This window comes from Poecilia reticulata, chromosome 2 (assembly GCF_904066995.2).
Source record: "Poecilia reticulata chromosome 2, P_reticulata-male-v2, whole genome shotgun sequence".
Taxonomy (NCBI): Eukaryota; Metazoa; Chordata; class Actinopteri; order Cyprinodontiformes; family Poeciliidae; genus Poecilia; species Poecilia reticulata.
In genome coordinates this window covers 11520664-11534641 of record NC_088831.1, presented here as the reverse complement: position 1 = coordinate 11534641, position 13978 = coordinate 11520664, and the positions used below count along the sequence as shown (strand labels likewise).

General features: G+C 36.8%; 1 protein-coding gene across 4 annotated transcripts in view; it reads left to right on the top strand.

Moving 5' to 3' along the window:
• The window catches only part of ncam2a (neural cell adhesion molecule 2a), a 315525-nt gene that overhangs the window by 244068 nt on the left and 57479 nt on the right, over window positions 1-13978 (top strand). For all 4 annotated transcript variants that reach the window (XM_008429298.3, XM_008429289.3, XM_008429279.3 and 1 more), the window contains exon 5: window positions 1803-1940. In XM_008429298.3, coding sequence (XP_008427520.2) covers window positions 1803-1940 — 138 coding nt within the window. The remainder of the gene's footprint in view (window positions 1-1802; window positions 1941-13978) is intronic.

Here is a 13978-nt window from a genome sequence, read left to right as displayed (position 1 = left end):
TAGTGGTCTGGCTGTCGACTCCCTGCTCCAGTATTGGCTAAGGCCATAACAGATGCTCTTTTGTTTTCTGATCCATTCACTTGTAATTTTTGTCTCCTTCTTTTGTTAGCCAAGCAGGAATTTATCTTCTCCATCCTGTATTTTATGTATTTATTTAACTCCCTCGTACATTTTTATTGATCATTTTATAGCAAAAGTGCTTGCCGTATCATTTTTCTCTGTAATATTTGTTCAAACATCCCTGCAGCCCATCTCCACTAAAGAAAATTTCTTATCTCAAATAAACACAATGTTCCGATATTTTCAGACAGTGAAACTCATAATGAAAAACTGTGTTTTATTTATGTTCAATTCTTAAAATATTTTCTTTTCTGGCTCCAAATTGTAATAATTAATGTCCTTTGCACTTAACAGCAATTTTGCCGCCTTGCAGAAATGGAGAATGTGACAAAAGTTGAATCGCTGAATGCATTAAAAACTGGAGCAAAACGCACCAACTAAAGCCGCAACAATTGTATCTAATGCTGCGGTCGGGTTATTTTCATCTGGCAAACATTTTTCCTCTTGGTTTGTGTTCACCCAGCGGATCAGCTGCAACTTGCCAAGAAATTTTCAGGCCTGCAGGGAAATAGCTGTCATTTTCAGCACCTCACAATTTAGATTTGGAGCTGTGATAACCATGGAAATAACATTACAGTCTGGGTTACCAGTTGGCGCTGGTTATTCTAATAATTCGGACCATAAAAGCTGTAAGAAGGGCCATTCTCAGAGGAACTGAAACTGAATGTTCGAGTATCGAGCGAAGAAATGCTCAGGAACGCCGATCTTGTTTCATCTCATTGAAAACGTGCCAAAACCTCAGTTCTCTAGGAAATGCTTTTCCCTTCCTTTGTGTTGGATTCACAATGAGACAAGGGTATAAAAATCTACGACTTGAAACCCAATGGAGGAGGCATCTAATTTGGACAGAGACCGTGTTAACAAGCCTCTGTGAGAGGATGGATTATGCAGCTGCTGGATGGGTGACATTCAAAGGCGCCGCTTCCCCGTGAGATTAAAAACACACCAGAAAAACATGGAAAAAATACATAAAAACAGCGGAGAAATGCGTGTTTTTATCCTGTACTGCCAATTCTCCATGGAAGATTTCACAGTCGCATTGTCAGCCCTCCTCTGTTCCCTTTAAGCAAAAGATGATTTATACCATTTATAGAGCTCTCCCTGGTAATCCCACCCTTTTCAGTTTTAGCAGTGTTAAATATCAGGAGAATGGTCTACTTAATTTGCAAAGAAAAAGGAAGATGGAGGAAGAGGAGCACTCAAAGGAGGAATTCATTTTTAGTCATTTCCGTTCCTGTAAAATCAGTAATGCAGTGAGAACGGCGCTCATTATTTCATCTCCCCTCCTCCTTGATTTACAACTCTGTCCTCAAGAAAAAAAAGGCTCTGATTGGAAAGAGTGACCCTTTGAATCCTTGAATCTGTCACATTTTTAATTGAAATTCAAATCTTCTGTGACACTACAGTGATGAAAGCACGCTTTTTTTTTTTCTTTTTCTTCTTCTTTAATCATTTCTCTCTAATTGTGATGCTGGGATATAAATATCTTTGCTGGGCAGAGCAGATAGAGGCCCAACAGAGCCGAGCTGTAATTGCTAGTGTTTATCTGTGTGGACGTTATCAGGTAAATGAGCTGCGGCTCAGACTGACAGGCTGACTGCGTTGGACTGGAGATGGCATTTTCCTCCTGCTCCTCTTACGCTGCCGTTGTTTGTTTTCTCCTCTCCTCTCGACCCGTGAAGGCAGGTTCCAGGTGCTGCCGAACAACAACCTGCAGATCCGCCAGGTGACCAAGGCGGACGAGGGGGTCTACCGCTGCGAGGCCAGCGTGGAGGCCAGAGGGGAGATCGACTTTGTGGACATAGCCGTGGTCGTCAACGGTGAGTCTGATCGTTTAAACTGCTGCTTTTATGCCATGTAGTTCTTACATTTTTAGCTTTTTAGATAACTAACATTCTGGGGGAGGGATGCTGGTTGCCAACCTAAAGAGCGTGAAAGTAACAAATGACCACTAAAATTTGACCATTTCTGTATCTGTTCCCTTTGTTCCATGCTTTTTTTTTCTTTTTTTAGCCGCTACAACTGTTTACTCCATTGTTAGAATGCTGTAACGTGTTTTTCCGAGCCGCCTTTAAACGCAACATGAGCCCTAAGATGTGCTGATGTCTGTTATAATCATGGCAACGAACTTTGCAACTCTTTTTCCCCACAAACTAACCGAGTGAATTCAGTAATGCTGTTGACTAGCTACGTAAGCTAATCATGCTAGCTAACGTAGCATGATTAAGCTACATTGAGCTTGTTAACAAGAATAGGCTACTATTTTTGTTATTTATGTTCAAATGAGAAACTTTTTGGGTAAAAGGTACTTTTAAGAGTAGTTTTACTACTCTGTACTTTTTTCTTTTACTTGAGTAATATTACTATTGCTACTCTTACTTGATTTTGCATTTAAAGAAAAAAAACTTCCAGAGATTGGAAACATTAGATTTCTGCAACATATGAGCTAAATCCATTTGGAGCCGGGGCTGATGTCAGGTTTTTTTTAAAAAAGAAGGAAAGTGAGTTATTCCTCCCTTTTCAGGATGACTCTGTAGCATGATTAAGCTATGCTTGCTATGCTAAGCTACTTTAATCAGCGCTAGTTTGTCTAGAAAGTCCAGTTTGATTGAAGAGATGAACAAACCTGGGTCTCAGTTCAGTTAAAGTGAACTTTTTTCCAATTCGAACACATATGTGAATGTCAAACAGACTAGATACTGCCCCAGAAGCAGGAAGTGGACTACAATGCCGTGCATTCTGGGTAAATACAATGAAAACAAACGTGAGTGCCTAGCATTAGTGGGATAAATGATTCCAGGCTTTTTGCCAAAGACAAATAACCACTAAAATCTGATGCCACTCCATTTTCATTTACATTTCATGAAGACATTTCATGTCTTCTTTGGAGGTCTTTGTATAATTTCTTCAGTAGTTCTTGGTGCAGCGCCCCCACAGGTGAGGAGAGGAACAGGATTTTCAAAGGGTTTGCTTCGTTTGACAATACAGTGTGAAAATAACAAATGTTGCAGTTTTGGTCCCCAATTGAGTCTTCTGGACTACCAGGTGTGAAAACACACTTGAATTACACTCATCAGGTGCAACAGTTTGATTACTTAAAACACAAATGCCGACTTTAGCCAATCAACTCAGTGCACCAGAGTTCTGTCAATAGTTCAAGTTATTGATGGCTCTTTAGACCCACTTTGAGCCTCATAATCTGGTTTCTTGGACATGACAGTATCATAACATCCAGAGTTGGTAGAGGAGACGTCAGGAGGGCTGGCCAGCCTATCAGAAGCACAGTTGGCAAAGTGGCTAATCCTGATTCTCCATCAACCTTGACTAGTAAAGTTTAATATCTGTGACTAAATTTAGACGCCAGATTCGCTTTGCACCAGTTGGTTAAAGGATGAATCGACTAAATAGAGCCAATCAGTGAAAACCAGAGTAACTGTCCAATTTTTTATGTGTTGAACAAATGTTTTGCTTGTTAACTAAAACGTCAATGATGATTCCAACTTTAGAGCACAACCAGGTGTTTGTGTTTGACAAGATCATGGGCACAAATCTCAACACAATCATAAAAAATTATCCTGATCTGAAAATTGGAAGAATCAACAGAATAAGTCTGTCACAGCAGTGTAGGAATATGTAGTTAAAAAAAAAAAAGCTGCACAGCTGTTCTTTGTCTCCTCGATTCGGATAAACCAACAAAAACATCCATCTGGATTCCAGGCACACACGTGCTCCTCTTCGCACAGTGCCAGCAGATTGACGCGCATTAGGGACCGGGCTCCCTCTGCATACACAAGTTGTTTTAGACCTCCTGTTTTTTTAAACTCAACATGAATCGTTTCTTTTGTTCAGGTGGCCGAGGTTAAAGGTGCAATAATGAAACAAGGGCAGAGGAAAAGTAGCGATGGTTCTCACTGCACGATGAAACTGTCGGCTTGGTTTCAGGGTTTTAATCAGGTGTTTTCAAGGTTTGGAAAGTGCTTGATATTCAAACTGCACAGTTTTGTAATGTTGGATTAAAGGCCTGAATTTGGAAAACGTTATTTACAGTTGAAACACAGAAACTTTTCTTACTGACTGAAGTTAAATCAGACTCTTCTTGGTGTTTCTTAGTTAGAATAACAAAATTATTTTGAGTTACTAAATGCTAGAACATTTTTAACATTGTTTTTTTATTATTTTTTTAAAATATTTTTTAAAACATTCAAAAATATTTTTAAAATGTTTTTGTAAATATTTTAAAATAATATTACAAAATACTTTTTAAATATTTGTTAAAATTTTGAAGTACTTAAAAATACATTTGAAAACATCGAAATATTTTAAAGATATTTCCAAATGTTTTAAAATATTTTAAAGATATTTCCAAATGTTTTAAAAATATTTTTTAAATATTTAAAATTGATTTTAAAATATTTTTAAAAGTATTTTAAAAATATATTTTAAAATGTCTAAATATTAAAAAAAATATTTGAAATATTTTTAAAATATTTGAGATATTTAAAAAAATATATTCAATTTAAAAGTTTGGCTTATATATTAGATGTTAAAAGTTATTAAAATATTTGATATTTTTTGTTAACTTGATGTTTTGCTCTCTGACCTTTCAGGTGCGTAGGATGTGGTTTCAAAACATAAATCTGAATACTTTGATTCAAATTTATGATTTATTGTGATGAAAAAAAAAATTTTTTTTCATCGCAATACATTATTAATAAAGGTAATAAATTATGTCATAAAACAGTAAATTAAAACTTCAGCTCCAAAGTGTGAAGAAAATGCTTGAAAAGACAAAACTTAAGTCTGAATATTTTGACCTGGAAGTAGATCTAACCAGAGGTCTGGATGATCTGCAGTTGGTTCAGTGGCTGTGAAATGACACAAACTCCTCCAGATTTCTCCATTAGTTCACAATAGAGCCGTCATCTCCTGCAGACTCACCCGGGTAAACTCACTTTCTGGCTCGCTTGCCTCTTAAGCTTCTATTAGTGCGACTTTTCTCTTCCCTTTCTTCTCCAACGCGGCTGAAAAATAAAATTAGTAATGGCGCCGGGTGCCGCAGTCCAGAAATCAATGGATGTCATTTTAATTTCCTCATTTGTTCTCATTTACGGTGAGTCACCTGAGACTGCCGGCGTGATTGAAATGTGATCTCACTAAAGCCACCAGCGTCTTGTAATGCTCCAACAGCTGCAATATTGTCTCTGCCTATGTAATTCTCTCACACTTAATGTAATAGCAGCGCGGGACCCAGCCCAAAAAAGTATGAATTGCATTTAATTTAGCACACCACTTACCTCACTTCTGTGGAAGATCCAATAAGCCTGCTCAATGAGGCGCGGCCCATTATTGCAGTGATGCAACACTTGCCATGTGGCGCTGCGATGGGACGGGCTGCAGGGCTCTGCTGAGCTCGCAGACACACCTGATAAACTCTCTCTGCCTCAGGAAGGAACCCTCTGCTCACCCCGTCTTGGAGGATGTTCGCCCTGCAGCTCCTCTGTTTAAACACCTGACGGGGCGCTAACTGTTAGCTTTGAAACCTCACGGCTCACAGGTGTCCTCCGTCGGCTTTTCATGTTGCCGCTTGTGAACTTTTTGGAGAAGATTCCCTTTGTGAATTGTTAAATACTATCGGGTTTGCAGCGCAGCAGCAAAGAGAGAAAGGGCCGAGCTGCTGAATGCTAACAACAAAACAAAAGAACAAAGTGTAGCTGGCTCCTCGCTTTCATGAGCCCATTATTTCTCTTCTGTCAGATTTATTTTTTATTCAATTGAATTTTGTTTGTTTTGCCTTTTTCTTCTATGGAGTAGATTTCGACCCATTACTGTTACCAAAAAAGCACAGATTTGCTCTTTTTTTCTTAAATATTTAGATTTAATGTATTGAAAGTGTCTGATTCTTAAACTTGATGTCTTTTTAAGTTACGAAAACAAAAATGATCCAATAAAATGATTCATGCATGGCAACAGGTGGTTTGTTTCTGAACCCACTTCTGACTTGATTCTTTGAAAAAAAATAAAAATTCTTGCAAAACCAGACAAAATAATAACTGATAAATTCTTACAACTTGGACGTAAAAGAGAGTTAACATAATCTGATCCTTTAAGTTGAAAAAGTCTCAATCTGGATCTACGGGGAACATTGATATCATTTGTAAATTGCAGGGGCCACAAATGGCCCTCGGGCCACGCGTTGGAAACCCCTGGTGTAAAAGTTACTAAAGTAATCACATTTTAAAATATAATAATTAAAGACTTAGCTTCCAGACTAGCTTAAGTATATGCTGACTGCTTAAAAAACCTAAACTGATAGAATTTAATTTGACAAAATGCCAAAAGAATTTATGTAACGTTCAAAATTTGAAGAAAACAAATAAAAAATATCGATCGTAAAATTTCTGTGAATCATGGTGTGAATCATTCTGGGAATAAAGCTGCAGAAGCGACGCTGCAGCCTCCACTCCAGTCGCTAATGCTAACAGGCTTTGGCCAAACTTCCAGTCTGATCTGACAAACTGAGCAATTGTTGCAGAAAAGCTTCCAGTCTTGACTTAATCAGGTCTGCCTCCAAACAGAAAAGGTCTGAGTGAGCAAAGTGAAGCACCAAGCTGCTTCTTTTGGTGTTTTTCCTCTTACATGCCCATTTGTTTCTGGGGCAGCAGCTGTCCCCGGCCCAGAGGGGCTTTTAATTTAGCCTCTAGCATAAAGGTGTGCAGAGAGGGGTAATAAAGGTGACATGCCTAGCAGAGACATTTACTTAAATGCCACAGACTGTCATGGGGCACACAAACACGAGCCTCCTGCCTCAGTGGAAATATATTTTGTCATGGTGTCGGCTTCTCATTCATGCCTCATTTTACCTCCAGCGTGCAGCTTTTCAGGAATTAGGCGCTTTTATTTTCAGCCCAAAAGCCATTCGCTCTTTAAATTTAAAGTTGCGGTTTAACCAAAACACTGAGACGTATCATTAAAAGGGACGGTTTCCTCACCCACAAATTTGATCTTAGACTTGAGCTGTGACAGAAAACCACCCACAGATAAATACTTTGCATTTAAATGGAGAACAAACAGTGATACTCAAGAAACAAGTGTGTGATTGATGAATAATAGCTGACATTTTTGATGACTCAGTTGCCAATTATCAAATTTTAACAGCTTACAAAACATTTTGCCTGTTAGAATGAATAATTGTCATAAATAAAGTCGCCTTCTGTAAAGGTAAACATGACTGTAATTATTGGCGGGGATGTTGAAAATGATTTAATAAAAAAGATACTTCTGTATAGTCTACAAGAAAAGGTACAAGACAACTTTGTTACCAAAGTTTGCAGTAGTTGTGTTGACTTTTGGTGACAGACGGGAGCTGAGTCATGTAGGACAGGTGTCAAACTGAAGGCCTGGGAGACAAATCTGGCCCGCCATAGCTTATTATGTGGCCCTCTACACTCTCCACACATAAAATCAACAAATCTCCACATTTTTTCTGATTTTATTGCAAATGTTCCCAAATTTGGTCAATAATCATTGAATTTAATTGACTGTTGCCTCACTTGATGTCAAGTTATAGTCTGTAGTTGATACGGCAAGTAATAAAAAGTCACATTTAACATCATACATTAGCACAAATATCATAAAAATTGCTTACAAACATTTCTAAATCTGCAATATTGATTGCAAAAAAGACTAAAATAATCACAAAATTCAGGAGAAACAGCGTTTTATTGATACTTTAACAGATTAATTGGTTTTATAATTATATTCTGGCACAACCGACCCTTTAAGAACATTGAGATTTTTGGTACAAATAAATGAAACTGAGTTTGATGGCCTGATTCAGGATTTAAATCTGTTTCCATGGTAGCAGCTTTATCTCTTTAAATAAAACCATGTTGTTGAGATGAAAATACTAAATATATTCTGGATAAACTTCAAGTGTTTAAAATAAACTCAAAGCAGTTTTTTGAAAAACATTTTTTATGGTAAGTGCGACCATGTTGGATGTTAGCATTAGCATAACTGAGCATGATTTAGTTTTTGACCAATCCTCCATCAATGTGTCTGTGCAGCGCTGTCCAATGATTTAAAGATTTTTATAGGATATAGATTTAAATCGTTGATGTTCAGAGGTTTTTGTAAACTCTGCTTTCACCAGCAGTAACCTTGAGTTGGCAACAGACTCACATTTTGCATTCAGGTGCCGTATTTGTCCTGCTGGGTTTACTTTCCAGACCTTCAATTTGGATGTGGTTTATTAGAGGATGAGGTTAAAGCTGGAGACGTTGAATGAAAAAAAATAAACAGCTGAAAATGTGGCTAATCCATAAATGATATTACTTTATTCAGTAGGGGCACAAGGACACGTTTTCCTTACACCCTGCAGCTCCGTGTAGAACATTTTGTCGTGTTGTGAGAATGCGGTACAGTTCATCTAAGTAAATACTTAGATGAACTGTTTTCAGCCAGCGGTCTGGCGTACAAAATTATAGCCTCTTATGTTTCCTTGGGGGACAATTATTGGTGTTCAGGACCAGACTGAGGGTCAAGAGAGAACGAGCTGTGGTCCTTCAGCAAACTCTGAAATCTAATTTTAAAATTACTGCAAGTAGGAAAACTTGGTTTGTCAAAAAAACAAACTGGTTGAATGATTTTGCTTCATTGAGAATATTTATGTGCTTAAGAAAATGTAGGAGTGTCGGCTCTGCACAGGCTGCAACATGTGTATTAATTTAAAATCCATAATGTCGCAATCTGTTGACTCACAGGTTGATGAAAGAGGAGGAAAGTATTTTTGGTCTAGTTTGTAGAGAAAATAACTTATTACACTTGAAATAAGACAAAACTAACTTACAAATAACCTTTCATAAAGATAAAAAGGCTTGTTTTAACCCTTGTAGTCCGAACATGTCGGCGATGATCCAGCCAAATTTGCATTGTAAAAATATCTTGTTACAAGTGAAATAATCAGCCAATAGAGCAAGTACTTTTTCCATCAATATTAATAAATAATTGAGTTAACACTAACTCAAAAGTAGCTTGTTTTGTTTCGTCTTATCTCAAGTCTATTAAGATATTTAGTCTATAAACTAGATTAAACATTCTCGGTGACCTCAACTTGTGCGACTCCATAAATGTTAAATTAATGCAGGAACCTTTGAAGAAGAAGTGACCAAAAGTACTTGGTAACATTTTGTATTATTGCTGCGTAGATAGGAGTGACGTAATCTATTCAGATGTTTGTAAAAGTTGTAAAAGTCTGGTCACCACAAAGTTAGAGATTCAGATTAAAACTCTAAATTTCTGCTGGTAACTTTCCAAATCCGGCTCTTCCTGGCCGTGCTAACAGGAATCAATGTCCAGTCTGGTTTTTCAGACAAAGACGCCTTTAAAGTGGCGGTCACACCTCAGCAGAGGTGAAGCCCAAAGAAACTCTGCTGCGACATCAGTTAGCTTCTCAGCCTTTCTTCCTCCTTCGTCCTCCGGCAGAAAAAGAAAAGAAAAACAGTATTTATGTCTCATTTTTCTCCCATCGGTTTGTCTGTGTCCCCCGGCGCTGCAGCAGAGAACAATAAACAGTTTGCAGCTGATTGATAAAACATCTAGTCTGTTGCGCTCATTGACAAACTCGGGCCTCCCAGCCATCTCTTCTATCTCTTTCTAGTTGTGCTGTTTGACCGTTTCTCGCCTCTAAAGTTGGTGATGTTCCCAGGTGTTGCTAAACTCTACAACCTGGAGCAGAGATTTAAGGAGAATTTAGTTACAGAAAAACTTATTTAGTGTTATTTTTTACCCTTTTTCTTTTTTCTTTGTGTAGAACATTTCAGCAACAAGGAAGTTGAGAATATATCATAAAAACAACAAATCAACAATTGAAACATTTTCCAGTTGGTGTCGTTAAGCATAAAAATGTTGGTCAGTGTTTAATTTATGATGTTTCAAAAGCAAATCTGAACAAATGAGTGTTTAACTTATGAAAATATAAATATTCTCCATGTTGACTTCATTCAAAACTCAAGTATAAACGTTCATTTTGCGGTAGAAAAACCATCAATATAATTTAAAAATCAAAGACATGTATAATTTTGTAAATAATTAATTTATCAAATGTAGTCTGCAACAACAGCAACAAAAATTATGGAATTCTTAGATATTTAAATTATTTTTGCTTTGATAATTTCTTTTTTTATGTGGCTCTCGCGTTTAAGAAAGTCTAACTATTCAGTATTAAAATCGACTTCCTGGTTTTAGTCAGAATTATGATAGATTTTTTTTAAACAAGATAAAATAGCACTTTATTGCTCCTGAAAGGGGTGAAACGTTGTTTGTCCCAGGAGAGCACACAATAAAAATGTAAAATAAGTAAATAATAAATAAAGTAATAATAAACATACGACAATAAATGTTAGTCATTTTAATCATTTCAGGCAGGCCATGCGTTAAAGATAAACACATGGATAAGTTTCTCTGGTTCTTGGAAATGTTCTTCAGGTGTTAGAAGGCCGACTTTGTAACCGTCTTTATGTGTCTCTGAAGGTTTAGGTCAGATTGTTAGTGTCCGGCTGTCATAGCTTATCGTTCCTCCAAAGACGTTCTAGTTTTCTCTAAATGAAGTGTTTCAGAGGAAGTGTTAGCCATCCTGATTAGCCATGTTTCTCTTCTGATGCAGCTTGTCTGCTAGCGCTGCGACTGCTTTAACCAGTCATGCAGAGCATCTGAAAGCAGGGATGAATTATAGCTTACTGTATGCTTCCCCCGATGTAAAGCCATAAATATTAATGAACCACTTCATAAAAGTGTGTGTTTTTTCCAGCAAACATGCAGCGAATGAAACTCCTCTGACCCTCAGGAGTGCCTGGCCTCCAGCGTATCATCAAAGCGGCTGTAGATGAGAGCGATGGCATATTGACTAAAAGCGGGCCACCCACTGAATGGCTAATCAACCCAAGGGCGAAACAGCCTGGCGTTGAGAAGAATGCTGAACATCTCAGGGATTTATCTCAAAAAGAAGAATCGTGGAAGTGGAGAATTAAGTTTGATTTGGTGGAAAGTTGCCATAATGAGGTAATTTTGAAGTTTAATCCTGTTCTGAGTTCAGTCCAGTCCTTTTGTGTCGGAGTTCTGGACTCTAATGAAACAAGACGGAGCTCAGGTTTCCCCTGAGGCGGACATGTTCTGAAACTCGACACCAACTCCAGTTAAACTGAAACAATAGTTTGACATTTTTTATAAAAACACAAAAGCTTACCAAGTAGGTTCAAGTGGAAATATCTTAGTAAGTTTTCAACAAGAAATATGATCTTGTTTTCAGTCTAAATATTTATGAAAAAATACTATCTCTAGTGGCAGATTATTTAACTTATAACAAAACATTTTTACAATGTTTTAGTGAAATAATCTGTCAACGAAACTAGTACTTTTTCATCAATATCAAGGTTTTATTGACTTAAAACAAGCTCATATTTCTTGCTGAGAAATTACTTGTAAATTAGTTTAAGATGAGATATTTACACTAGAAACTGGACCAAAATATTTAGTAATATTGCCTCAAAAGTTGGTTTTCATGCATTTTATTGCTGTTATCATACTGTTTCCATGTCAAGAGGAAAATTTAACTTTAGGAAACCTTTTATAGGATACTAGCAAAAGCAGATTATAAAGTAATTTTCTGAAAGCCGTGTTTGTTCTGCAGACCCAAACTCAATAAAAACAGTCGTCATTGGTTATGATTTTTATAAAACCAAGAGATTCGCAAATATTGTATGAAATCCCTGTTAAACCTCTTCCAAGTCATCAATTATTTTTGTCTCAGTCATAATATTTTCAGTCAAAACAGAAAAAAGCGTTCTAATTTCCATGTAGCTTTCCTCAACACGTTCACCTAATTGTTGGCTCACTCACTCTCAAACCAGAGCCTGCAATTTTCCTTTCTTCTGCTGTCAGGGGAAACCACCGCTTGTGTCCTTCAATATTTCTTCACTTACTTTTTCTTGACATAAATCACAATCAGGAAAGGAGTATAAATACTTATTTATATAAATAAAAGCTGGCTTGGTTCCAGCGCTAATCCAGAAAGCAACACTTTCAGTGGTTTTTCAGAGGATTTTGCAACTTTTAGGCTATTAGCATGGAAAGTAAAACAAATTCTGGAGCTTTTTAAATCAGTCCAAGTGACTTGTCACCTTTAAAACGTGATTACAGTGATTGTTTAAGTTTGTGCTGTCTCCACCGATCGTCTGAAGTTTGAAGGATATGACTAATGCATGAAGAATTCATGAATCTTGCCAGATTCCTGTTGGATGCGTCCAGCCTGTTGCCGGTTTGCTCGTTTGAAGTCTCTCAGCTTGGCAGCGTCTCATTAACGCTTCAGCGAGGCGCGCTGATGCCTGAGGACGACACTGGAGAACAGCTGCTGCTGAAATCAATGGTTTTGATCAGAGATTAGCTCATTTTCAACCTGGTGAAGCTTCATTCTGCTCTAATGTTTGGGCTCTTCCTGCTTTCTTACTATGAGGTGGTTTCAGAATCACCAAAGACGAGATTCTGTGATTAAAAAGCTGAACAGGTCATTTTAAAAACTTAAGAAAAGGGGATGTGTTCTCCAGATTTGACTTGGATATGTGTCTCATTGAAGAGTGAAAGGAAGCTACAAACGGCAGCTTTTACTTTGAAAGGATAACCTTGATTATTAGGGGGTACGTTTTGGGTTATTATGGGATGTTTATGACTCATAATCTGTTCATGTTAGCCACCACTTCATAATAACAAACCCCATGTTAAACAGATCATTCAGGAAAAAAAATAAATGTAGCTTAGCTGCTAAGCTGGCTACAATATTATGAGTAGAGTTGGGTAGTAAAAGTAAAAATTAACTTTTAGAAGTATTTTTACCACCCTGTACTTTCTACTTTAACTTTAGTAATTTTATTATGAAGTATTTCTACTCAAGTATTTTACTTGAGTAAAATTTCTGGATTTTCTTCCCACTGAATGAAAAACAAATATGTTTTAACCAAAAATTCACTAGACACAGACACACAGCTGCAGTTTTTGTTAAAGTTTCATAAGTTTTTTATTCAAAGAAACTGATCTGGAAAAAAAATACTTTATTTTGTTATATTTTGTTACTTATATAAATAATTGTCAATTTTTATCTTAAAACACCAACATTTCCATCCATCCATCGATTTTCTTTACACCCTTGTTGCTCTGTCTGATGAGTATTAGATCATAAGTTGATCAGTTACTCAGGACTTGATTCGACTTTTTACCAAATACTTTTTTACTCTTTAAAAAAATATCTGGGTACTTTACCCACCTCTGATTATGACTTGCTTCCTGCCAGAAAGATAAAAATAAAAGCACTTCCTGTTTTGTTTATTCTGAAACACTCATTTATTTTCTTATCTACTTTTTGTCTCCTTGGTTTTTGTCATGACTTGTACCCTAAATTTGAACATCTTTATTGAGAACAAAAGCTTTAAATGTTGATTTTAAATTGTTTCCTAATCTTATGAAAATAATTATGGCTTTTAATCTAACTAAATATTTAGAGATTACATGATTATTTCAATTTGCTAGTTACACACAGTCACTCAAATTTAGGAAATCGTAACACCTCTTTGCAAGGGTCGCGCATGTCGGTGCAGGGTTGATGATCGTTTTGCAGTCACATTATTAATAATTATTTGAATTCTAAGAAATTTCTCATCATAAGTGCAAAGTTTTATTTGATAATGTGGTTGTCGTTTAGCTAAACTTTAAAAACACTCCAGCACGTCAGGTTAGACAAAACACAAAACAAAATTTAATTTCCAGCGCAATTACATCCTGCTTACCGTAATGTGTTGTAATGGGTTGCTGT